We start from the raw sequence: 26,082 nt of genomic DNA on the forward strand, positions 1-26,082 counted from the left end.
TATCCTGGGAAGACCAACCTAAGTGTAGTCTCAGAGACTCAGCTGATGTGCATCAGGGACAACTGAGCTTTACATTAAAATGTAAGCGTGAGTTGGTTGGCAGGGTGTATGTTAGGTTACAGATTGGGGTGGTAGAGAGGAGGTACATTGTGAGACTGAGAGTGAGGACTTTACTGCTAACCCTAATGGCCAAGGATGTAAGTTCTGGTGAACGATGTCTCGTCCTTTATGAAATGATTTGATAGTTTCCAACAGCTGTGAAGTGCTGGTCTCACCTTTCCCCAGCCTGAATACTATGTAAACCTAATTCTGTATGTGTAGCTTCTATCAATGGCCTACCATTGTAAAAGGTGCATTTGTTAGGTCTGCTTGCTTATACAGACGACTCCCCCCAGGGCCATTTCCCTTGAGGTTTTGGTGCCTTATTTTGTTCATTTCTTTTCTGTCCAGCTCCCTCTCAACCTTCCTTTGAGTTCCCTTTATTCTACTCACCTGAATGTGGATATTCGTCTATCCTCAGATTTCCAGATTTGTGTTTGGCCATCCTAAGTGTCCATAGACAAGGGACCCTCTTCTCCCTGTCCTTTCTCCATTGCTCCCGTTCTATAAAGTGAAATAGGATAAGGAAGGCCTCTGGTTCTCTGGGTGAGAGGAATACAGTCATGGTGGGAGGAAGCAGAAGTCAGCGGCAATCCAGGACACGTGGGCATCACGGAGACAGGTTCATGGACAAGCTTCTTTCTTCCAGGTGGCTGCAGATCTGGTGAGGCGCCTGCACCTTGAACTTCATGTGGATAAACCTGTGGCCACTTACAGTGGAGGCACTAGAAGGAAGCTCTCCACAGCCCTGGCCCTAGTGGGCAAGCCTGATATTCTTTTATTGGTGAGTGATTGGAATAGCCACAGTTGTGTCAATGCCTTAAACATGTGATGGAAATTATTTCCGCTGTTAGAACTTCACCAGAAACTTCAGAACTCGAGACACTGATTACTGACTCTATGGACTAAAAGACTGTGCTGCACTAAGTGAATATTTTCCAACGTATTGTAAGATTCTGGTGGTGTTTTACAAAAATCCGACATTTTTCTTTTGGTAGATTCACATAAAAATGTTGACATAAAATGAATATTAGCCTTCAGTTTTAATTTAAACACACACACATGTGTTTTCTTTAACATTTATTTATTTATTTTTAGTTCTTATTTATTTTTGAGATTATAATAAAATTGTATTTCTGATTTTTTTTCATCCCTCCAAAGCCTCCCATTTACCTCTCCCTGCTCTCTTTCCAATCCATGGTCTTTCTCTCATTAATTATTATTGCACAGATAGGTGTGTGTAAATACACACATATTTTTAAATATAACTTGATCAGTCTGTGTAATGTTACTTGTATGTATATGTTCAGGGCTGAACTTTTGGTATTGGATAATCGATTACTATGCTCTTCCCTACGGAAGACTATGTCTTCTCAAGAATTGCTTTGAAGTCCTATATATGGGTTTATATTTACTGTAGCTGTGGTGACATATACCCATGGTAATTCATAAGGATAGGCGTTAGAATTTGCCACATTTAATTTAGCATCTCTCGAAATCCATGTGCTAATAGCCCCTTTCACAGCTCTTAGTGATATGAGAGGTAGTAGTGACTGCAAGACAGTGGGTCTCCACATTTTTAATGCTGTGACCCTTTAATATAGCTCCTCATGTTGTGGTAACCCCGTCACAAATTCTTTTGTTGCTACTTTATAACTTTAATTTTGCTACTGCTATGAGTCACAATACAAATATCTTATATGAAACCTCCAAAGAAGTCATTATCCACATATTGAGAACCATTGCTTTAAGAGGTCTTACAAGACCATCTTTAGGTCATTATGGGAGGGTTCTAAGTAGGTAGCAAGATGCTTGTTTCAATACCTGGCCAAGAAGGACAAAGTATTGCTCCATTTCACCTCCCTGCTGAGATGTCCTGACTTGTCTTGATGTAGAACCTAAAGAAACAGGACCAGTCCTGGTTTTAACCTCTAAAATAAAACCAGATGAAGCAAACAGCCTTCTTTATATAAGTTGATTCTCTCAGTGGTTATAGTGATGGAAAGCCATCTAACACATCCATGCAGCATGGATACAGAGGAAGGCTGAGAGAGTTCTAGCAAGTGACAAAACAGGAGCATGGCCTTGAGTTAAGGCATCCTGTCACCTGTCTGGAAAGAGCCAGTTCAGGTTACTGTAGCTAGGGAGAGGGTGTTTTCTATCAATAAGTGGAGCCAATTGCTGTGCATTTAAAAATTGGTCTAAGTGTGCACAATCCCATTTAGACAAGTGAAGAATCTTGTTCTTACGCCATTGATAGTATTCTGATCACCATAGTCCATCCGAAGTTTCACCATGGAAGACAGTTTCAGGGGCATTAAAAGCCATCTTTTTATATTATTGTTCATACATGAGAATAGCATTTCCGTGAGGGAAGTTAATGAAGATCTACATTAGAAATAATGAATTCGTCATCTACTGGTTGAACTAGAAAATCTCCTTGCTCTTCATTTGCTATTAAAAGGTTCAATATCAATGCTATTTTTCATAACGGATATATTTGCTCTGATGCTGGCCTATCAAGATGAGGCAGACTGTGTTGAGCTTAGAGGTTCCTGGTATTCACCATCACTTCTGACTGGATACTCTCACATTCATCTAGGCATGGTATATTTCCTCAACACTGAAGGGGCCTCTACTCTGGAGCCATTTCCTTGTCTCGGTGTATACTCATGTATTTCTTCTTTTACATATTCTCATTCCCATTCACTGTGAGAACCCAGGACTCCAGCACAGTGGCCAAGAGAGAAGGTTTAGATGAGCACATTTGATCTTTTCTCTCTTTGTCTCAAAGTAGTACTCTTCTCTGTATCTGTCTCAGGAGGATGTTGAAAGCAGTAAAGAATCCATATTAAGTGTGGCACCTAGTGTCTGTTGAGTTACTGTGACAATTCAAGTCACCTGATTAAACAATGCCATGGCATTCTTTACAGAGGCAAGAAGGGCAAGAACCAGGAAAGTTTTGAATCACTGTTCAACCTCCTGTCTGAGCAATACCAGACCCTACTTATAATTTTTCTACTTTTTATTCAGTGCACATAGATCACTAGATTTCAGAAAAGACCAAGTGTTTATTTTCCTGTTTGGTCTTCCTCACCCATTTACCTTCTGCTTTCTTCTTTGGGGGAAGTTGATGGCCAGAAGCTCTTAAGAGATATCTGCTTAATGCTCCCTCCCTGCAAAAAGCAGAGACATGCATCACACAGCTGGGTAAGATTTCTTTTGAAAGTGGTTCAGATAACAAGTACTTGGGAGTTTATTGAAGAGGAAAGCTTCAGGTTCCAAGAAACTTCAATTTATTTGCTGTTCTTCAATAAATGATGTCCTTTCTAGTATCATAGATCTTTCTGGTGGAGGCCGTTCTGAAAGTTTATGGAAGTAGAGGTTTCATTTTAAACACGTCAGGCTTTGCTCCCCTTACCAGGAGACCAAGAGAAATGAAACTGGTGTGAAAATGTTTCCCTTTTCTGCCTTTTATTGAAGTATCATTGCCTCAGACACACAAATACACACACACACACACACACACACACACACCTCACACACTCACACTCAAATACACAAACACCCTACTGAGCCCTTTTGTAGTGCTCATAAGTGTATTTCTTAGGGCTGACTATTTCGTATTGGTTAACTTATCAGGAAGTTTTTCCCTGAAGAAAACTGATTCTCCCTTTCTCCGCAACCATTGATTGCTGTAACTTTCCATGTAGACATTGGTTCTTATAGAATCTTCCCTTTCCACATTGTTATCTAGAGTGGTGAGATCATTGTATAAGCAGTCACACTGTTAAGATTTCGTGGGTGCAACTTCCTTGTACTTCTAAACAACACCATATGACAGCAGGCTTTCTGGTTCTCTGGCCCTTATAATCTTTTCTCCCCCCTAACGTGATGTTTCTGAGCCTTAGTTATAAGTTGGATTGTATCAACTGGGCCAGCTATCCCCTGGTCACTAATTCTCTGCATTGTGACCAGTTAGAGATCTCTGTAATAGACTCCATCTGTTGCAAAAAGATGCCTTCTTGTTGAAGGATGAGAGTTATACTTAGCTGTGACTATGATAAATGTTGTGAGAGGTTTTTTTTTTTTCTTTAAAAAGCACAAAAATGTTACAGGCATACGTTTTTGTTTTATTCCAGGTGTGAGTATATGGGACTGTTTCTCAACAAGTGACTATGATTTGCCTTGTGCTCTAACAGGGGCATGAATTTACCAGCTGCAGATAGTTGCCGAGAGTGTGTGATGGTTGGAATTCTCAGGTCTTTTCAGAAGATTATATGAATGCTAGAGCCCCATAGAAGGGGCTGGTTGGCTGATGGGTGGTTGGGTGCTGTTGGTTGAGGATTGTTAAGTAGCCATGCACAAAGAGATAATAAAAAGGAATTAGATATCCTGATGATGAAGATCAAATTTGCCCTGTTTCCATCTATCCCCTTTTCTCTCTCACGTCGTGTTAGGGGGTTTGAAAGGGAAGAAAGAGAGGGATGGAGAAGGGTGGAAGAAAGAACGCAGAAAGTAGCTAAAAATCCTGTTACAGATAAACAGGTGGAATAGATTGAAAAATTATATTGGTATAAGAAAATATGATATGAGAGCAGTAGTAGGCTCTCTTTTAGGGACTGTGTTGTTTCTAGCTATGAATCACTGGATAGGTTTGCAATGGCCTGAGTAAATACCTTAAGTAATAATTAGACAGACAACAGTGCATCACTGGGGACATCTGATCAGGCTAGGCATGAATGAGGACCAAAGCTTACATCGGGATAAGCCTGCTGATTGCTCTTATTTCTTGAAGGCCTGCACAGTGTCTTCTAATACCATGAGTGCTAGCCTTCAGGGAGGAGGCTTCAAGGGCAGTTCCATCTCACTTCCTCCAAGTCCTGCCCAACATTTGTGTTTTTAGCAATAGCTGCTTATTTTAAGTTCTAGGAGGAGAGCAAGAAAGTTTCCCATATCCTGACCCTGATGCTTTGTTAGATGGTTTATGGCTCTTAGGATAGCATACCCCCCTTTGTGTCAAATCCATTGGGAAAAAGGAGCATAAACATAAATTAATATTTTCTCTGTCTTTTTCAAATGCCTTTAGCATTTCTTTTCCTCCTTCCTTTCTTCTCCTGTTGTAATCCTCAGTTCATGTCCTGCCACCTGCTGCATTTTTTCTATATCTCACTTCAAAGCACCTGTGTCTTACTGTTCCCTTCTCAAGAGTGTCTCATGTTTGATCCATGCATCTGACAGTTGGGCACTTCCACACACTGACGGATGTGAATACTATTCAGTAGATGTGTTAGTGCATGCCTGCATGCCACCATTCTTATCTCACTGACTTTGGCTGTGTACACGTGAGTGGACCTGCTGGCTGCCATGATCATGTGGTTGTGCCCTCCACCATCAATCTGTTTCGACTCCTCTAGTTTACCTTTGCTCCAGCAATGTATAAGAGCAGTCCTTTGGCCCTAGGGATGCTTTCTTTACTGCTCTCCTATCTTTTCCCCTTTCTACTGTGAGTAGATAATTTTCAATAGCCTCTGTTTATGACTCGTTCCTTGACTGGACCCAGTCTACAGTAAATACTCTGTTACTCTTATCATTCTGCTTGCTGACTTTCCTGCTTCAGAATTACCATCATCTCCTCCACCTCATTTCCGTCTCCTTTACAACCCCTGTTTTGTCCCTGGGTCGTTTCTCTGATTCTCTTGGCTTTCCTGGTTGTAATTACTTGTGTCTCACTGAGATATCTGAAGATGACAACCTCCAGTCTTCTCAACCACTGCACTGTTCTTCATTACGCCAAGCTTGTTTGTTACTCAAGGTTACTATGTGCATCTCGTGGCATCATAGCTGCATGGACTGTCTCCTTGCTATCTCAGATCTGAAGCAGTCATCTCACGGGACTGTCCTAATAACTATTTTTTGGAGGGACACCATTCAGTCAGGTGAATCATTCAGGGCTATTCTACATGTGCACATACAACCTTGGCTACTCCTGTTAGGTGTGTGCAAGTTTTTAGCATGGTATGTCTTTTGCAGCCCACAGAAGTAGGGCATAGCTGAAGCTCTGTTTCTTTTCTTGAAGGCACTTCCCCATATATTTATTCTTGTCTGTTCTCATCCTACAAAGGCTGTTTGTGAAGATATCTGTGTTTGTTCTTTGTAGGCATCTTTTCAGACACCCACCAAGGCAAAGAGCAACTGAGGCATACAAAGTATCTTGTCCTTACATACTATTTAACAGGGTTTAATGGAGGCTCTATACGTGGAGAGTCTGGTCCTTAGCCTGTCTTTGTTGCTTCTAATCTCACCAAACATTTCCCAGAGCCTAAGGCCTCAATAATTAAGATATAATAAGAAGGATTATAACTAGTTGCATTAATTAAGGCCTCTTGTGTGGTCCTCTGCAGGAATGGAGGAGCCAGGAACTTGTATGTATCACTTCCCTTCTCTTTGCATTGTGAAGGAAGGAAGGGAAGTCAATGGAGAGTTCCCTGTTAGTAATGCAATGAGGGTTTCCTCCCAGCTAGGGTGTATACACATGGGACAGTAAATGTCCATTCCTGTCTGTGTTTACCAAATGACCAATACTGTGTGTTTTCTTCCTCTTAGGATGAACCCAGCTCTGGGATGGACCCCTGTTCTAAGCGGTACCTCTGGCAAACAATAACACAAGAGGTTCGGGATGGCTGTGCAGCGGTGCTAACCTCTCACAGGTGAAATGTGCCTTCTGATTGCTAATTTCCGAACAAAGTTTGGTAGCAATGAGGTCACCCAGACAGTGGAAGGGAAGAGCTTTCATTAGTCTTCAGTCCCAAGAGTCCTTTGGGAGGCCGGGGCAGAGAGTATGCCATGTGGTCAACCTCTATAGAGGAGCAGAGTTAGAACTGGAGACTTTCCGTGATTTGTGTGTCCTTAGATCAACTCTAGCTGTGATTGCTCAGGTGAGGGCTGGACTCTGTCTGTCCTTCTTAAGGACCCCCAACTCATTTCTACCCAGGGTCACCCTGTTCCCACCTGTAAGTCATCTGAAATGCATGCTTAACCTTTTACTGGATTTCATTACAGAATTAATTTTGTATTTGAAATTCTCCTCCAGGGTCCCCTAATCAGATTAATGAAACACTTATGTGTCATACAGCAATACAAATGTAGATTTCAGGTAACCATTACATAGAGAGCGATAACATTTGGCTAATGACAACCCTAAAGATGAAATGAAAAAAAGATTATAAGCTTAGGCTTGATTTGCTTCCAGGTATAGCTAAAATATGTTTTGAAGAAGGTGTCAAGAACTGTTAAGATATGGAATTTGGCTTTTATGGGCATTTCATATTAATAGAATTATATGTCATGTGCAGATTTGTATCTGATCACTTTCATTTATAGAGTACATAATGTTTACCTACATTACACCATATTACAGTATGTTTCTATCTTTTCCTTGCTGAATAGTGCATGATTAATCATGATTAATACTTTAAGAAATAGGGCTGGCACTATAGCTCAGTGGGTAAAACCATTTGCTGTGGAAGTCTGAAGACCCAAGTTTGATTACCGAAACCCATGGTTTAAGGAGGAAATGCAACTCCTTAAAGCTGTCTTCTGGCCTTCCTACACATGCATATACCCGTAGTCACACATTGAGAAGAAGAAGAAGAAGAAGAAGAAGAAGGAGGAGGAGGAGGAGGAGGAGGAGGAGGAGGAGGAGGAGGAGGAGGAGGAGGAGGGGGAGTGGGGAGGAGGAGGGGGAGTGGGGAGGGGGAGGCGGAGAACAACAACAATAACAATAACAACAATAACAACGCACACAAAGACAATAAATAAAAAATAAACAAACATAAAGAGATTGACGGTGAAACCCACATCTATAACATGTGGTCACAATTATCAACACTTGTGTATGGGACATTTGCTATAGAAATTAAACCCTCATAGACACACAATATCATTACCTGAATCCATGCTTATAGTGGTAACTTTCCTCTTGGTTTTGGGCATTTTATGGCTTTGGAAAAAAAGTTTTCCATGTCAAGATTTATCCTTAGCATTCTACATTGCCTGGAAAGTTCTCCAGGTCCCCTATTCACACTTCTTTTGCCTGACCTCTGGCAAGCAGACATTTTATTGTTTTAGCATAGTTGTACCTTTTCCAGAAGTTGCACATCTGGCATCCCACACAAGCCTTTCAAGGCTGGCTTCTTTCCTGATTCCCCTCATGTTTTCTCCTGGTTTGCAAGGCCATTGCCTTTCAATAGCAAGCAATATTCTATTGTCTGGCCATGCTGCCGTTTATTTACCTGCTCACGAACTGACAGATGCTTTGATTACTGACAAGTTCGGGTAATTACAGGTAAAGCTGTTATAAACATGCTTGTGCAGGTTTTTATGTGGATGCTTTTCAGACCTTCTGAGTAAATGCCAAGCACCTTGATTGTTGGAGTGTGCAGTGAGCTAGTGTTTGACTTGCGAACGGTCTCCTTTTTCCTTTAGTGGTAATACAAATTAAACTGAAAGCCTCACACATACTAGGCAAGTGTTTTACTACTGAACTCTACTCCCTTCCCTCCTTTACCTTTTCTCTTGAGGCCAGTTGTCAAAGTTGTCAAGGCTGGCCTTCAATTTCCTTCCTAGTTCAGTTAGACTCCTGTCTTAGACTCCCAAGTCTCTGTGACCATAGACCTTGATCTTGTATTTATCCTATATCATTTAGTTAGAAGATGTTATAAAAAGTGAGTATTATTGGATTCTGTAGTCAAGTCTCTTGTTGAATATATGATTTTAAATGTTTTTTGCTCACTGTCATTGGAAATATGAATAGTTAAAGTTTTTGATAATTTTAACTGCCCTGTGTTTTTATGGTTTATACTTCAAAATTATAGCTAAGAACATTTTGCCCTGAATTCGTGAGAATGTTTGTTCTAAGACAGGATAATGCTGTTAGGTTTTTTTTTTTTTTTTTTTTTTTTTTTTTTTTTTTTATTAACTTGAGTATTTCTTATATACATTTCGAGTGTTATTCCCTTTCCTGGTTTCCGGGCAAACATCCCCCTCCCCCCTCCCCTTCCTTATGGGTGTTCCCCTCCCAACCCTCCCCCCATTGCCGCCCTCCCCCGATAGACTAGTTCACTGGGGGTTCAGTCTTAGCAGGACCCAGGGCTTCCCCTTCCACTGGTGCTCTTACTAGGATATTCATTGCTACCTATGGGGTCAGAGTCCAGGGTCAGTCCATGTATAGTCTTTAGGTAGTGGCTTAGTCCCTGGAAGCTCTGGTTGCTTGGCATTGTTGTACTTTTGGGGTCTCGAGCCCCTTCAAGCTCTTCCAGTTCTTTCTCTGATTCCTTCAATAGGGGACCTATTCTCAGTTCAGTGGTTTGCTGCTGGCATTCGCCTCTATATTTGCTGTATTCTGGCTGTGTCTCTCAGGAGCGATCTACATCCGGCTCCTGTCGGTCTGCACTTCTTTGCTTCATCCATCTTGTCTAATTGGGTGGCTGTATATGTATGGGCCACATGTGGGGCAGGCTCTGAATGGGTGTTCCTTCAGTCTCTGTTTTAATTTTTGCCTCTCCCTTCCCTGCCAAGGGTATTCTTTTTCCTCATTTAAAGAAGGAGTGAAGCATTCACATTTTGATCATCCGTCTTGAGTTTTGTTTGTTCTAGGGATCTAGGGTAATTCAAGCATTTGGGCTAATAGCCACTTATCAATGAGTGCATACCATGTATGTCTTTCTGTGATTGGGTTAGCTCACTCAGGATGATATTTTCCAGTTCCAACCATTTGCCTACGAATTTCATAAACTCGTTGTTTTTGATAGCTGAGTAATATTCCATTGTGTAGATGTACCACATTTTCTGTATCCATTCCTCTGTTGAAGGGCATCTGGGTTCTTTCCATTTTCTGGCTATTATAAATAAGGCTGCGATGAACATAGTGGAGCACGTGTCTCTTTTATATGTTGAGGCATCTTTTGGGTATATGCCCAAGAGAGGTATAGCTGGATCCTCAGGCAGTTCAATGTCCAATTTTCTGAGGAACCTCCAGACTGATTTCCAGAATGGTTTTACCAGTCTGCAATCCCACCAACAATGGAGGAGTGTTCCTCTTTCTCCACATCCTCGCCAGCATCTGCTGTCACCTGAGTTTTTGATCTTAGCCAATCGCACTGGTGTGAGGTGAAATCTCAGGGTTGTTTTGATTTGCATTTCCCTTATGACTAAAGATGTTGAACATTTCTTTAGGTGTTTCTCAGCCATTCGGCATTCCTCAGCTGTGAATTCTTTGTTTAGCTCTGAACCCCATTTTTTAATAGGGTTATTTGTTTCCCTGCGGTCTAACTTCTTGAGTTCTTTGTATATTTTGGATATAAGGCCTCTATCTGTTGTAGGATTGGTAAAGATCTTTTCCCAATCTGTTGGTTGCCGTTTTGTCCTAACCACAGTGTCCTTTGCCTTACAGAGCTTTGCAGTTTTATGAGATCCCATTTGTCGATTCTTGATCTTAGAGCATAAGCCATTGGTGTTTTGTTCAGGAAATTTTTTCCAGTGCCCATGTGTTCCAGATGCTTCCCTAGTTTTTCTTCTATTAGTTTGAGTGTGTCTGGTTTGATGTGGAGGTCCTTGATCCACTTGGACTTAAGCTTTGTACAGGGTGATAAGCGTGGATCGATCTGCATTCTTCTACATGTTGCCCTCCAGTTGAACCAGCACCATTTGCTGAAAATGCTATTTTTTTTCCATTGGATGGTTTTGGCTCCTTTGTCAAAAATCAAGTGACCATAGGTGTGTGGGTTCATTTCTGGGTCTTCAATTCTATTCCATTGGTCTATCTGTCTGTCTCTGTACCAATACCATGCAGTTTTTATCACTATTGCTCTGTAATACTGCTTGAGTTCAGGGATAGTGATTCCCCCTGAAGTCCTTTTATTGTTGAGGATAGCTTTAGCTATCCTGGGTTTTTTGTTATTCCAGATGAATTTGCAAATTGTTCTGTCTAACTCTTTGAAGAATTGGATTGGTATTTTGATGGGGATTGCATTGAATCTGTAGATTGCTTTTGGTAAAACGGCCATTTTTACTATATTAATCCTGCCAATCCATGAGCATGGGAGATCTTTCCATCTTCTGAGGTCTTCTTCAATTTCTTTCCTCAGTGTCTTGAAGTTCTTATTGTACAGATCTTTTACTTGCTTGGTTAAAGTCACACCGAGGTACTTTATATTATTTGGGTCTATTATGAAGGGTGTCGTTTCCCTAATTTCTTTCTCGGCTTGTTTCTCTTTTGTATAGAGGAAGGCAACTGATTTATTTGAGTTAATTTTATACCCAGCCACTTTGCTGAAGTTGTTTATCAGCTTTACTAGTTCTCTGGTGGAACTTTTGGGATCACTTAAATATACTATCATGTCATCTGCAAATAGTGATATTTTGACCTCTTCTTTTCCGATCTGTATCCCTTTGATCTCCTTTTGTTGTCTGATTGCTCTGGCTAGAACTTCAAGAACTATATTGAATAAGTAGGGAGAGAGTGGGCAGCCTTGTCTAGTCCCTGATTTTAGTGGGATTGCTTCAAGTTTCTCTCCATTTAGTTTAATGTTAGCAACTGGTTTGCTGTATATGGCTTTTACTATGTTTACGTATGGGCCTTGAATTCCTATTCTTTCCAGGACTTTTATCATGAAGGGGTGTTGAATTTTGTCAAATGCTTTCTCAGCATCTAATGAAATGATCATGTGGTTCTGTTCTTTCAGTTTGTTTATATAATGGATCACGTTGATGGTTTTCCTTATATTAAACCATCCCTGCATGCCTGGGATGAAGCCTACTTGATCATGGTGGATGATTGTTTTGATGTGCTCTTGAATTCGGTTTGCCAGAATTTTATTGAGTATTTTTGCGTCGATATTCATAAGGGAAATTGGTCTGAAGTTCTCTTTCTTTGTTGTGTCTTTGTGTGGTTTAGGTATAAGAGTAATTGTGGCTTCGTAGAAGGAATTCGGTAGGGCTCCATCTGTTTCAATTTTGTGGAATAGTTTGGATAATATTGGTATGAGGTCTTCTATGAAGGTTTGATAGAATTCTGCACTAAACCCGTCTGGACCTGGGCTCTTTTTGGTTGGGAGACCTTTAATGACTGCTTCTATTTCCTTAGGAGTTATGGGGTTGTTTAACTGGTTTATCTGTTCCTGATTTAACTTCAATACCTGGTATCTGTCTAGGAAATTGTCCATTTCCTGAAGATTTTCAAATTTTGTTGAATATAGGTTTTTATAGTAAGATCTGATGATTTTTTGAATTTCCTCCGAATCTGTAGTTATGTCTCCCTTTTCATTTCTGATTTTGTTAATTTGGACACACTCTCTGTGTCCTCTCGTTAGTCTGGCTAAGGGTTTATCTATCTTGTTGATTTTCTCCAAGAACCAACTTTTGGTTCTGTTGATTCTTTCTATGGTCCTTTTTGTTTCTACTTGGTTGATTTCAGCTCTGAGTTTGATTATTTCCTGCCTTCTACTCCTCCTGGGTGTATTTGCTTCTTTTTGTTCTAGAGCTTTTAGGTGTGCTGTCAAGCTGCTGACATATGCTCTTTCCTGTTTCTTTCTGCAGGCACTCAGCGCTATGAGTTTTCCTCTTAGCACAGCTTTCATTGTGTCCCATAAGTTTGGGTATGTTGTACCTTCATTTTCATTAAATTCTAAAAAGTTTTTAATTTCGTTCTTTATTTCTTCCTTGACCAGGTTATCATTGAGTAGAGCATTGTTCAATTTCCACGTATATGTGGGCATTCTTCCCTTATTGTTATTGAAGATCAGTTTTAGGCCGTGGTGGTCCGATAGCACGCATGGGATTATTTCTATCTTTCTGTACCTGTTGAGGCCCGTTTTTTGACCAATTATATGGTCAATTTTGGAGAAAGTACCATGAGGCGCTGAGAAGAAGGTATATCCTTTTGCTTTAGGATAGAATGTTCTATAAATATCCGTTAAGTCCATTTGGCTCATGACTTCTCTTAGTCTGTCTACATCACTGTTTAATTTCTGTTTCCATGATCTGTCCATTGAGGAGAGTGGGGTGTTGAAATCTCCCACTATTATTGTGTGAGGTGCAATGTGTGTTTTGAGCTTTAGTAAGGTTTCTTTTACGTATGTAGGTGCCCTTGTATTTGGGGCATAGATATTTAGGATTGAGAGTTCATCTTGGTTGATTTTTCCTTTGATGAATATGAAGTGTCCTTCCTTATCTTTTTTGATGACTTTTAGTTGGAAATTGATTTTATTTGATATTAGAATGGCTACTCCAGCTTGCTTCTTCTGACCATTTGCTTGGAAAGTTGTTTTCCAGCCTTTCACTCTGAGGTAGTGTCTGTCTTTGTCTCTGAGGTGTGTTTCCTGTAGGCAGCAGAATGCAGGGTCCTCGTTGCGTATCCAGTTTGTTAATCTATGTCTTTTTATTGGGGAGTTGAGGCCATTGATATTGAGAGATATTAAGGAATAGTGATTATTGCTTCCCGTTATATTCATATTTGGATGTGAGGTTATGTTTGTGTGCTTTCATTCTCTTTGTTTTGTTGCCAAGACGATTATTTTCTTGCTTCTTCTAGGGTATAGCTTGCCTCCTTATGTTGGGCTTTACCATTTATTATCCTTTGTAGTGCTGGATTTGTAGAAAGATATTGTGTAAATTTGGTTTTGTCATGGAATATCTTGGTTTCTCCATCAATGTTAATTGAGAGTTTTGCTGGATACAGTAACCTGGGCTGGCATTTGTGTTCTCTTAGGGTCTGTATGACATCAGTCCAGGATCTTCTGGCCTTCATAGTTTCTGGCGAGAAGTCTGGTGTGATTCTGATAGGTCTCCCTTTATATGTTACTTGACCTTTTTCCCTTACTGCTTTTAATATTCTTTCTTTATTTTGTGCGTTTGGTGTTTTGACAATTATGTGACGGGAGGTGTTTCTTTTCTGGTCCAATCTATTTGGAGTTCTGTAGGCTTCTTGTATGTCTATGGTTATCTCTTTTTTTAGGTTAGGGAAGTTTTCTTCTATGATTTTGTTGAAGATATTTACTGGTCCTTTGAGCTGGGAGTCTTCACTCTCTTCTATACCTATTATCCTTAGGTTTGATCTTCTCATTGAGTCCTGGATTTCCTGTATGTTTTGGACCAGTAGCTTTTTCCACTTTACATTATCTTTGACAGTTGAGTCAATGATTTCTATGGAATCTTCTGCTCCTGAGATTCTCTCTTCCATCTCTTGTATTCTGTTGGTGAAGCTTGTATCTACAGCTCCTTGTCTCTTCTTTTGGTTTTCTATATCCAGGGTTGTTTCCATGTGTTCTTTCTTGATTGCTTCTATTTCGATTTTTAATTCCTTCAACTGTTTGATTGTGTTTTCCTGGAATTCTTTCAGGGATTTTTGCGATTCCTCTCTGTAGGCTTTTACTTGTTTATTAATGTTTTCCTGTGCTTCCCTAAGTGTGTTCATGTCTTTCTTGAAGTCCTCCAGCATCATGATCAAATATGATTTTGAAACTAGATCTTGCTTTTCTGGTGTGTTTGGATATTCCATGTTTGTTTTGGTGGGAGAATTGGGCTCCGATGGTGCCATGTAGTCTTTGTTTCTGTTGCTTGGGTTCCTGCGCTTGCCTCTCGCCATCAGATTATCTCTAGTGTTACTTTGTTCTGCTATTTCTGACAGTGGCTAGACTGTCCTATAAGCCTGTGTGTCAGGAGTGCTGTAGACCTGTTTTCCTCTCTTTCAGTCAGTTATGGGGACAGAGTGTTCTGCTTTCGGGCGTGTAGTTTTTCCTCTCTACAGGTCTTCAGCTGTTCCTGTGGGCCTGTGTCTTGAGTTCACCAGGCAGCTTTCTTGCAGCAGAAAATTTGGTCTTACCTGTGGTCCTGAGGCTCAGGTGTGCTCGTGGGGTGCTGCCCAGGGGCTCTCTGCAGCGGCAGCAACCAGGAAGACCTGTGCCGCCCCTTCCGGGAGCTTCAGTGCACCAGGGTTCCAGATGCCGTTTGGTGTTTTCCTCTGGCGTCAGAGATGTGTGCAGAGTGCAGTCTCTTCTGGTTTCCCAGGCTTGTCTGCCTCTCTGAAGGTTTAGCTCTCCCTCCCACAGGATTTGGGTGCAGAGAACTGTTTATCCGGTCTTTTTCTTTCAGGTTCTGGTGGTGTCTCAGGCAGGGGTCCTGCCGCTCCTGGGCCCTCCCCCACGGGAGCCCAGAGGCCTTATACAGTTTCCTCTTGGGCCAGGGATGTGGGCATGGGTGAGCAGTGTTGGTGGTCTCTTCCGCTCTGCAGCCTCAGGAGTGCCCACCTGACCAGGCGGTTGGGTCTCTCTCTTACCGGGTCTGGGAGCGGAGAGCTGCTGCGGGCCAGGATCCGCGGGTGTGGGACTTCCGGTAAACACAGAACGTGCCCGGTTCTAGAGAAATTCTGCTTTCCTGTGTCCCAAGCTCACCAGGCAGCTTTCTTGCAGCAGAAAATTTGGTCTTACCTGTGGTCCCGAGGCTCAGGTTTGCTCGTGGGGTGCTGCCCACGGGCTCTCTGTAGCGGCAGCAACCAGGAAGACCTGTGCCGCCCCTTCCGGGAGCTTCAGTGCACCAGGGTTCCAGATGGTCTTTGGCTTTTTCCTCTGGCATCCGAGATGTGTGTGCAGGGAGCAGTCTCTTCTGGTTTCCCAGGCTTGTCTGCCTCTCTGAAGGTTTAGCTCTCCCTCCCACGGGATTTGGGTGCAGAGAACTGTTTATCCGGTCTGTTTCCGGGTCCGGCGGTGTCTAACTGTTTCTTTTATTATCTCCTGCATGTGCCTTCAATGTCAATTTTTAGGAAGTATCACCTATTCACCAACTATGCCTATGTCTGTTTTGTTTTTTTTGTTTTTGTTTTTGTTTTTTTGTTTTTGTTTTTGTTTTTTTTGTTTTTTTGTTTTTTGTTTTTTTTTGTGGGAAAACTACTCATTCCCTATAGCATTATTGAAGGTGCTCTGTTGATAGTATTCCTCCTCCTTGTTGGGACGTGCTCCTGCCCTCAGCATACAGCACTGTCTCAATTCTAGGCCTTTCTAAGAGGCTTCACCAACAAGCCGGTCACTTCACCAGCTCTCTTCCCCTACTGAAGTTTTCTTTCACTCAAAAATGTTTCACAGTGATTGGCTTTTGATACGTAATTTTCTTAGAAATGTTCTATAATTTTCAATAGTTTTGGAAAATTTCCTAGTTTTTTTTCTGTTGCTCCTTTTGATTTTAACTTGGTTAGACTTGGGTAAAGTTCTTTGTGATTCCTATCACTGATAATTTCTAGAAGCATGTGGATTACCTCTAACAGGGGGTATAGTCTATTTTCCCCTGTAACCTATTCCTGAAGAATGAACAGATTTGATGACATTGTATCTATAAATACTGAAAATAAGTTCGAAGTTATTGCTACATTTTAATGTACTATTTTTTTCTGTTTTATTTCATTTTTCTTCCTCTGAGATTTATTCCAAAACTGGATGGTTTCTATCGATGTGAAATCTTCTGATTCTTCCCTCTCCAATTTTGAAATTGGGTGTAGGTTTCTGGTTAGTTCTTCAGTTCATATCCTGGCCCACCCTCTCCAGCCCTGAGTGACCTGTTGGTGATTCTAGGCAGGGAGATAGTGACCCACAACTTGCAGGTATAGATAATCATCCTTTCATAGCGCAGTAGCTTTTTGGCATCATCCTCATGGAGTTACATAGCTCCGTGCTTTTAATCCATTCCTGGAGTTCTGAAGTGGCTGATTTCTTAAATGTGTCCTGCTATGTCACTGACTTTAGAGACGATTACTTGATTATTTCCTCACTTGGATGTAGCCAGAAGTGCCATAGCTGTTTTGTTTTCATTTTATTTCTCTTCCCAGTGGAAAATTTTGCTGAAATAAATACACTTGATAGTCATTTGAATATAAATATGTCATATAAATATGTGATAGTCACATATTTATAATAATGTGTATATATTCTCGCTTTAGATGTTCACTTAGCTCTGGAATTTTAGCAGTTTCCCACTGATAACACTGACTCTGCTTACATCTGTTGCTGTCACCAGGATCGGGTCTTGAGGTCCAATGATAGGTCCTTATATGGGGAAAAATGATATAATGAAGAAAAAATCTTTTAATTTCTCACAATATATATGTAATTATTATAAGCTATTTTCTCAAAAAGACCATAAATCATTGCGATATCTCTCCTACATTCCTATTCATTTGCTTTCACATCAATATTATACATTTGCATATATACAGATTGATTTCTCCCTATTCATAGACTATAACGACATGAATAACTCAGTGTGAATGAAAACAAGGGAGGCCTTATGATTCACTGATTTTTATATTAATAATTTTATTCATTTACATTTCAAATGATATCTCCCTTCCTGGTCACCCCTCCATAACTCCTATCCAATCCACCCTGTCCCCCTCCCCTTTGCCTCTAGGAAGGTGCTCCTTCACCCACTCAACCATTCTCACCTCACCACTCTAGAATCCCCCTACTCTGGAGCATCAAGCCTCCACAGGACCAAGGCCCTTCCATTCCATTGATGTCAGATAAGGCCATCCTCTGTTATATATGTATCTGGATCCATGGCTCCCTCCATGTATACTCTGCTTGGTGTTTTAGTTCCTGGGAGCTCTGAGTGGTCCAGTTAATTGATATTGCTCTCTCTGTGGGGTTTCATTCACCTTCTGCTCTTTCAGTCCTTTCCCTAGCTTTTCCATTGGGGTCCCTGGGCTCAGTCCCATGGTTGTCTGTGAGTATCTGCATCTGTATTGGTCAAGTACTAGTAGAATCTGTCAGGGAATAGTCCTGTCAGCAAGGGCTTCTTGGCAACAGCAGTGGTGTTATGATTTGGTGTCTGAGATGGGATGGATCCCTAGGTGGGACAGTCTCTGGATGGCCTTTTCTTCAGTCTCTGTTCTACTTTTTGTCCACTTTCAGGCTACCTATAGTCTTCTTACTATCAAGTAAATAAATAAATAAATACATACATACATACATACATACATACATACATACATACATACATACATAGTTCTCTGCCCTGACTGAGCTCTGGGCTCAGGATTTGTTGGACCAACATGCTGTGGTGTTCATGTGTTCAACATGTGATACAATTCACTTAGACCTGCTACATTATTTACTTTGAGGTTGGAACTCATACCAATAATGATGTGGACGTCTGTCTGTCCAGAGTGCATTTAAGAAAGTAACACAGGAACGACTTGATGTTCTTCCCACAACACAATCAGAAACCCGTTAAACACAGGTTAATGTCAAACATAGATTAATTTTTAAGCTTTGCTTACAGTGGTAAACTTTTGTAAATGATTGTTGAGTAGTGCAACTTTAAAAGCCATAGAATCCCGTTAAAGTGTGAGATGCTTAGGCAGGACTCTCAGAGAAGCCTCTGAGGTCTTGAGTGCGAATGACCTTTTCTGTGTGCCTCCCTGTCTTCTTAGTAAACTTTCTATTTCACTTCACCCTGATTCACCTGAAATTCCTTCCTGCGGAGTAGTCAAGGAAAGAGCAGATTCAACTTGGGGTTTCTACAGGGCAGGGATGTCCTCAGGCTCCCAGCAGCAATCCTTGCTAGAGGAATCATAAATAAGTGGTTATATAACTCATAGTTTGCATTTCCCAGTTCCTAGAATATGAATCATTGCCAAATATAAATTGCAAGGTGTATGGCACTTTTAATCTACTGTCCATATGCAGGATGACCCATTTTGAATTTCTGCAGGAAATATCTGTAAGCAACTGCACACTTTATTGATTTGACAGCTCCTTATTTTTCCTTTGGACTGGAATAAAAGGGAAAGGACATTTGCTTTACAATACAGAACTTGGGATTGGTCAGCTCTTGGTCTGTTGATTTATTTTTTAATTGTTTAGTAACTATTTAGTGTACTAAATTGGATTTTTAATTTTATCAATTCTTTGAGAATTGTAGAAAATGTATATGACCATCTTCATCCTCCAGCTCCCAGACACCCCTTCACCTTCCTTACTTGTCCAACTTTTTGTCTTCAATTTTATTTAATCCACAAAGTCCAGTTTGTTCTGTTTGTATTGTTTGTGGGAGTCGGGCTACTCACTGGAGCAGAGTTCATTTACTCAGGGTCACACGATTGAAGGAGACCTACTGACTAGGAGTAGGACTTAATTGTCACCTTCCCCCTCCTTGCCGGGATTTTGCCTGGCTTGAGCTTTTTCAGCTTTTCTGTATGCTGCCATGAGCACTGTGAGCTCATATGTGCAACTGCCCTTTGTTGTCTAGAAGATGCTGTTTCCTTCAAGACACCCACAACCTCTAGCTCCGACCTTCTTCCCCATCTTCCACAATGATTCTCAAACCTTGAGTGAGTGGGTATGATGTCGACATCGCATTCAAGGACAACTATTCTGCAGTGTCCATTAAATGCTAATTTACTGGGTTCTGACTCTTGTTAGAAGACTGGGGTTTTGAATTGTCAAGTGTATGCAATTTCTATCTCTTCCAGAATTTCTTCTACATCGTTATGTTTAGAAAGTTCATCCCCATATATAAATCACTTCTGTCTTTCTACTACCTGTGGTATGCTTGGGTCTCTTTTGTTCTAGTGCCTTTTCTCTGGTGTTTATTTAGTGTGTCCATCTTTGTTACAACCTATTCTCTCACAATCTTCCCTCACAACTTATTCCACAATTTCCTTCCTCTAAGTAATTCTAAGTTTAGTTTTCATCTTATGGGGGTAATTGCATTTTGATTTGTATCAAATTGCATCAGCATATTACAATTTATGACTCATAGTTATAATAGTTATAAATTATAAATCTTTATAATGCTATACTAATATTAAAATAGTTTTATACTTTAAAGAAATTATAGTTACAAGGTAAAAGTATATTGCTAGTATTTTATATTGTAGTTTACATGCTATTAAAACACAAAACTGTTTTAAAATTATGGAGTCTAATGAAATGTTTTTTTTTTTACAGTTTAATACATTGTTTTCTTAAAATAGAATGACATCACTTTCCACCTTTCCTCTCCTCCCTCTGGCCCCTCCCATGTAGCCATCCTCCAGCCTCTCTCATGTCACCTCATTGCTTTCAAATTGATAGCTCCTTTTTCTTTGATTATTATTGACACACTCATACATATTATGTATATGTCTGCAAAAATATGTAAATAGAACTGATAAGTCATTTTGTTGTTTGTGTGTATATGGGTCCCAGGCTGACCCCTTTGTATTGGATAACAAAGAAGAGGACTCATATTTTATTCATTTTCAGATTATAAGTTTCTTATTTTTGAAATATTCATCCTTTTCCCTGTTATTGATTCTATTAACTCAAGATTTCATGTCTGCTTGTCAATAAAGTTACATAATTCTTTGTAAAGAAACCACATATGGTAAAAGTTACATAATTTGGATCAATGGTAGTTTTGCTTCCTCTTTATGTCTGAAGCTTGATCAAGGTTCACACCTTGAGGACACAGCTCATTTCTATTTGTTTATTTCCTCACAGCATGGAAGAATGCGAGGCTCTGTGTACCCGGCTGGCCATAATGGTGGATGGCAGCTTCAGGTGTCTCGGGTCCCCTCAGCACATCAAGAACAGGTATTGAGTCTCTTTGTCTGGTTCAGTGTTTCTTGTCAACCCCGCAGCTTGATGCCCTGTTGTAACAAGGGGCTCTTTCCAAACTGTTTGGTCCAATTAATTTCTCTTGGCATTCAGTAGTGGATGAAGGTCCTGGGAAGCTTAGGGCCAGTTGAAATAACTATAATTATCAAGTCAAAGACACAGCAATTCCCAGGCAGTTTCCTTAAAACATTTTGCTCCCTTTTCCCCAGAAGGCACTGTGCCCTCGTTTTGACAAAAACTGTGAAGAGAAGATGATTGCAGGGTCCAGATTAGGTCTAGAGGAAGAATGACCTCCTCACTCACAGAGGGCTTCATCAAAGGGTGGTACCATACACACCTCGCCCGCAGTGTGTTAGAATGCCCATTTTACCGTATAATGTATGCTGGGAAAGGTGTCTGACCAGACAAGAAGTTGACAGAGTCATTGTGGTTCCCTTTTTCTATGACTGATGAAGAACTAAAGACTTTTTCTTGTGTTTATAAATCTGTTAGATCTCTCCCCCACTAATCATCTCTCTATTTCTTCCTTTCATTTACTCCATGGAAGCTTAATTATTTTCTAATGAGTTTCAGTGAGCACTTGTTATAACCTTTTTTTTTTTGGAATGCCTTAAATAATTTTGAAATTATTTGTGTGTGTGTGTGTGTGTGTGTGTGTGTGTGTGTTTGTGTGTGTGAATAAGAGTAAGGGTTAAGGGTATATATACATTTGTGTAAGGGTATGTTCACATGTGTATGTAAGGGGTTGTGCAGGTGTCTATAGAGGCTACAAGTGACATTGGACCCCTTGGACTTGGAGATTCAGGTTTGGGTGAGCCATCTAATATGGGTGCTAAGATCCAAACTGAGAGACACAGCCAGAATACAGCAAATATAGAGGCGAATGCCAGCAGCAAACCACTGAACTGAGAATAGGTCCCCTATTGAAGGAATCAGAGAAAGAACTGGAAGAGCTTGAAGGGGCTCGAGACCCCAAAAGTACAACAATGCCAAGCAACCAGAGCTTCCAGGGACTAAGCCACTACCTAAAGACTATACATGGACTGACCCTGGACTCTGACCCCATAGGTAGCAATGCATATCCTAGTAAGAGCACCAGTGGAAGGGGAAGCCCTGGGTCCTGCTAAGACTGAACCCCCAGTGAACTAGTCTATGGGGGGAGGGCGGCAATGGGGGGAGGGTTGGGAGGGGAACACCCATAAGGAAGGGGAGGGGGGAGGGGGATGTTTGCCCGGAAACCGGGAAAGGGAATAACACTCGAAATGTATATAAGAAATACTCAAGTTAATAAAAAAAAATAAAAAAAAATTTAAAATAAAAAAAAAAAGAAATGAGAAAGCTAATGTTAAACAAGGTGTACAGGCTGTATGCATAGAAACTGGCAGAGCCAAATCTTAAACCCAACTTTCGTTATTAAAAAAATACTTGCTTATAAAAAAAAAAAAAGATCCAAACTGGTATTTTGGTAGAAGGGTAAGAGGTCTTGGTTTCTGGGTCACCTCTCCAGCTCCACTGAATGATTTTATAATCTCCTTTAAATTATTTCATCATGATTTTATAGATAGTAATGTAGTCTTCCCTTCCCCTTTTTTACACAATACATCCTGATTACAGTTTCCCCTTCCTCCCTTCTTCCCAGTCTCTCCCTGTTTTCCTCTCATCCTTCTGTCCATGGAGTAATTTAGCCTTTCATGTTGATACATCTTTTTACTTTCATTTAATATTTTTAGGTTAGAATTATGCACCATTCTTGGCAGTTTCATGTACCTGCTCTATGTATGTGTATGTGCACACATATATAATGTGTAACTACCTTTCCTTTATGGAAACCATTATCACTCAGGAGGGAAACAGCATATGAGGGGTGGATGCTATGTTTCTAGAGGCTCTCTGTGGGGCAGTGTGGTATAGGGAGGGTCTACCTTGCTGTTTCTTATGCTTGTGGTCCATCATTTGGCAGATGAACCTGTTAGAAGCCATTGATACGATGTGCTCTGCTAACCTTTATTAAGCATCATCAGAAAAAAATAACACTTCACACTCCGTAACCTTTATGAATGCTTTTATAAAGCTTTATCGCCTGTTCAGATTGTCAGGTGATTTATTAATTCAAGTCCAGGTGCCTGCCTTTTGGTTCTTTGCTAAAGTTAGCCACAAACATCAGGAGGGAGAAGCTCATAGGAAGAGCCATCTAATAGCTGAAACCGTAGGCAGTCTTAACACTGGCTACCCATTCTAAATTTTGGTCCTGATAGTGTGAGTTGTAGTTGAGCTCAGTTGCTGGTGAATGTAAACTATAAAATTTATTCAACAAAACCTGGTTTGTGGTGTAGCCATTAGAATATGGAAGTTAATACAGTTTTTAAGAATGGACTTTATATTGTTCTGTAACAAATAAGCCTTTAATAAATAAACACTTACAAATGCTATTGTGATAAAAGCATAAGGGATTGCTCCTGGATTTCTATACCTGGGAGTCAGTAACACCATACGCAACTGATGTGGAAAAGAGAAACTGATGTAGGCACCCTTCCTCCTCTTCCTGCTTGGAAATAAAGGGAAGAAGGTATCAGTAACTTCGTGCAAGGAGCAAGGAACTCACTCTTGTCACCCCTAGCCCACCTCCCTGACACTGTAGGGGCATAATCTAGGAACAGGGATATCTTCTTGTGCTGTAGTAAATATTAAAAATTAATTTGTGACACCAGGCACCATGTTACACTCCTTCCTGCTACTCTGCCCCCGGCAGTCTCTCCACCTCCATGGCTATCCCTACATTTGTGCCAGCTACTCTCTGGACCCAGGAGCAGCCACCTTCTTGCGACTCTCTGCTGCAAACTCTCCTCACATTCCCAGTATCCACTTCCTGTGGTTATTGTCACAATTCCCAGTATCCTGGTAAAAATCAAAGCTCTAGAAGCTTGTAATTTATTTATGTTTTAGTGGATATTTTTCTATTTACATTTCAAATGTTATCCCCTTTTCCCCACCCCTTCCCACTTCCCCTTCCTGACATTCCCCTACACTGGGAGATACAGCTTTGGCATGACCAAGGGCTTCTCCTCCCTTTGGTGCCCAACAAGGCCATCCTCTGCTACATATGCACCTGGAGCCATAAGTCTTTCCATGTGTACTCTTTGGATGGTGGTTTAGTCCCTGAGAGCTCTGGTTGGTTGGTATTGTTGTTTTTATGAAGTTGCCAACCCCCGCAGCTCTTTCGATCCTTTCTCTAACTCCTCTGATGGGAACCACATTCTCAGTTCAATGGGTGGCTGAGAGCATTCACCTCTGTATTTGTCACGCTCTGGCAGAGCCTCTCAGGAGACAGCTATATCAAGCTCCTGTCAGCATGCACTTCTGGGCATCAGCAATATTGTCTGTGTTTGGTGGCTGTATGTGTATGGGCTGGATCCCCAGGTGGGGCAGGCTCTGATGGCTATTCCTTCAGTCTCTGCTCCAAATTTTGTCTGCATATCTCCTCCTATGAATATTTTTGCTCTCCCTCTAAGAAGGACTGAAGCATCCACACTTTGGTTGTCCTTCTTTGTGAATTTCATGTGGTCTTTGGATTGTATCTAGCTTTCGGGCTAATATCCACTTATCAGTGAAAGCTTGTAATTTATCAATCAGATTTATATCAGTAAATTCTCACTCTACAAAATGTCCACACAATAAACCAATAATGATATAAACTGCCCATGTAGATAAGACAAATTGTCCTGTAATAATCCATCCCTTATAAGATATTCATAGCTACCTGTGACTATTAACGCCACACGGGGGTGGGTCATCCTTCTCTTCCTTCTCCTCTCTCTGTGACCTCTCAAAAACTTTGTCCCCGCCTTTCTTTTTCATTTCCCAATCATAGACCTTGCCTTATCTTGTGCCTGCCCTCACCTGCATCAGTCCACACTCCTGCCTCAGTTTGTGGCAATGACTTTTCTGCCCACTCTTTGTTAGTAGTTTGGGTCAACTTCCCTATACATAGTGTCCTATTGCTGTACTGTTGTCCCTCCTAACATGTATGTATGACTTCTTTCCCTGGGATCTAAGCATAGCCCACGTGCACCTAATAATCCAAGAAGGTCCCCTGAGAAAACATACTCATTCTTCTGCTGCTATCTAGATACCCAGTCTCACCCTGTTGCTTACTCAAACCAGACTTTTTCTTTTTTCTTTTTTCCTCATAGCTTTAAAAGTTCTACAGATCACAAATCAGCACCATTGCAAAGATAATGTGTTCCTCAACTTTCCCAGATAGGCCACACAGGCAATATGGGAGACCATGAATGTCACTCTACAAACAGTTAAGGACATTGAAAAAATGTGCACAATGGCCTCCAGTGTTTACATTGGAATCAGGTGACATGGTTCAGATGGTCATGGAATTAGGCGGACTATTGCATTTGGGCATAGCTAATTAGGTGTATGGGAACCCTAGGTTAAAGGGAAAGATGAATGGCAGCCTACTTTATAAAGTCCCAATTGGAAGGCAATGGGATTGTGGACACTATATCAGCTGGTTTCCTTTATGAAATAAATTTATAGGGGAACTTTACTTTCTTTAAATGTACCACTCATGGAGGGAAAGTTATGCAGAACTAGTACCCCACCACCACCACCACCACCACCACCACCACCATACACACACACACACACACACACACACACACACACACACACACACTGTAACATTGGAGCACACAAAATATAATGACCTGTCCCATGATCACTGAAGCTAAGCCTTGGGGCCATTGCCCTATGAAGGTCACTGGCGATAATGTACAGAGGAACTCAAGATGCTTAAGCTTTGCCAAGGTCCTGGACTGCCCCCTCCATTGCATGGTGGAGTTTAATCTTTCTTAGAGTAGTGACTGTCATCTTGGTGCCATTCTGAATGCCATCTGTTTGCAACATGTATAAGTTTTGGAGTTCTAACACTAGAAACTGTGGTTCTGGACTCAGAGCTACTCACAAAACTCTGTGTAACGACGACCATTGCCTGTGGCAAAGGGCTCAGAAGAAAGGGCAGTAGGGGACCCCTAACCGAGGGGCTGTGTGAAAAGCAAGCTCTTATTTTTATTCTCATGTTGGTTTTTACCCAAGCTATAATTTAGGAAATGTTATCGACATGAGGGCTTTCAGTAAATAGGAAGCTGTTTTCCTTTTGACATTTAATAATTTCCTTAGCAAACAGTCTGCAGGTTGCGGGACAGCCTATATGCACTTTGGTACACACAGTTTGAAGCACATGTATGCCAGGTGACATCACACATGCTCATGGGGCATGCGCCCTAGAGATTCTACACACTGTGGTAATCTGAGCAGGAAGAGT

General features: G+C 41.0%; 1 protein-coding gene across 1 annotated transcript in view; it reads left to right on the forward strand.

The window, feature by feature from the left end:
• Abca13 (ATP binding cassette subfamily A member 13) overlaps window positions 1-26,082 on the forward strand; it is a 502,723-nt gene that overhangs the window by 428,476 nt on the left and 48,165 nt on the right. The window contains exons 57-59 of the mRNA XM_063273790.1: window positions 749-883; window positions 6,706-6,809; window positions 20,631-20,723. Coding sequence (XP_063129860.1) covers window positions 749-883; window positions 6,706-6,809; window positions 20,631-20,723 — 332 coding nt within the window. The remainder of the gene's footprint in view (window positions 1-748; window positions 884-6,705; window positions 6,810-20,630; window positions 20,724-26,082) is intronic.

This window comes from Rattus norvegicus, chromosome 14 (assembly GCF_036323735.1).
Source record: "Rattus norvegicus strain BN/NHsdMcwi chromosome 14, GRCr8, whole genome shotgun sequence".
In the NCBI taxonomy this organism is placed as follows: domain Eukaryota; kingdom Metazoa; phylum Chordata; class Mammalia; order Rodentia; family Muridae; genus Rattus; species Rattus norvegicus.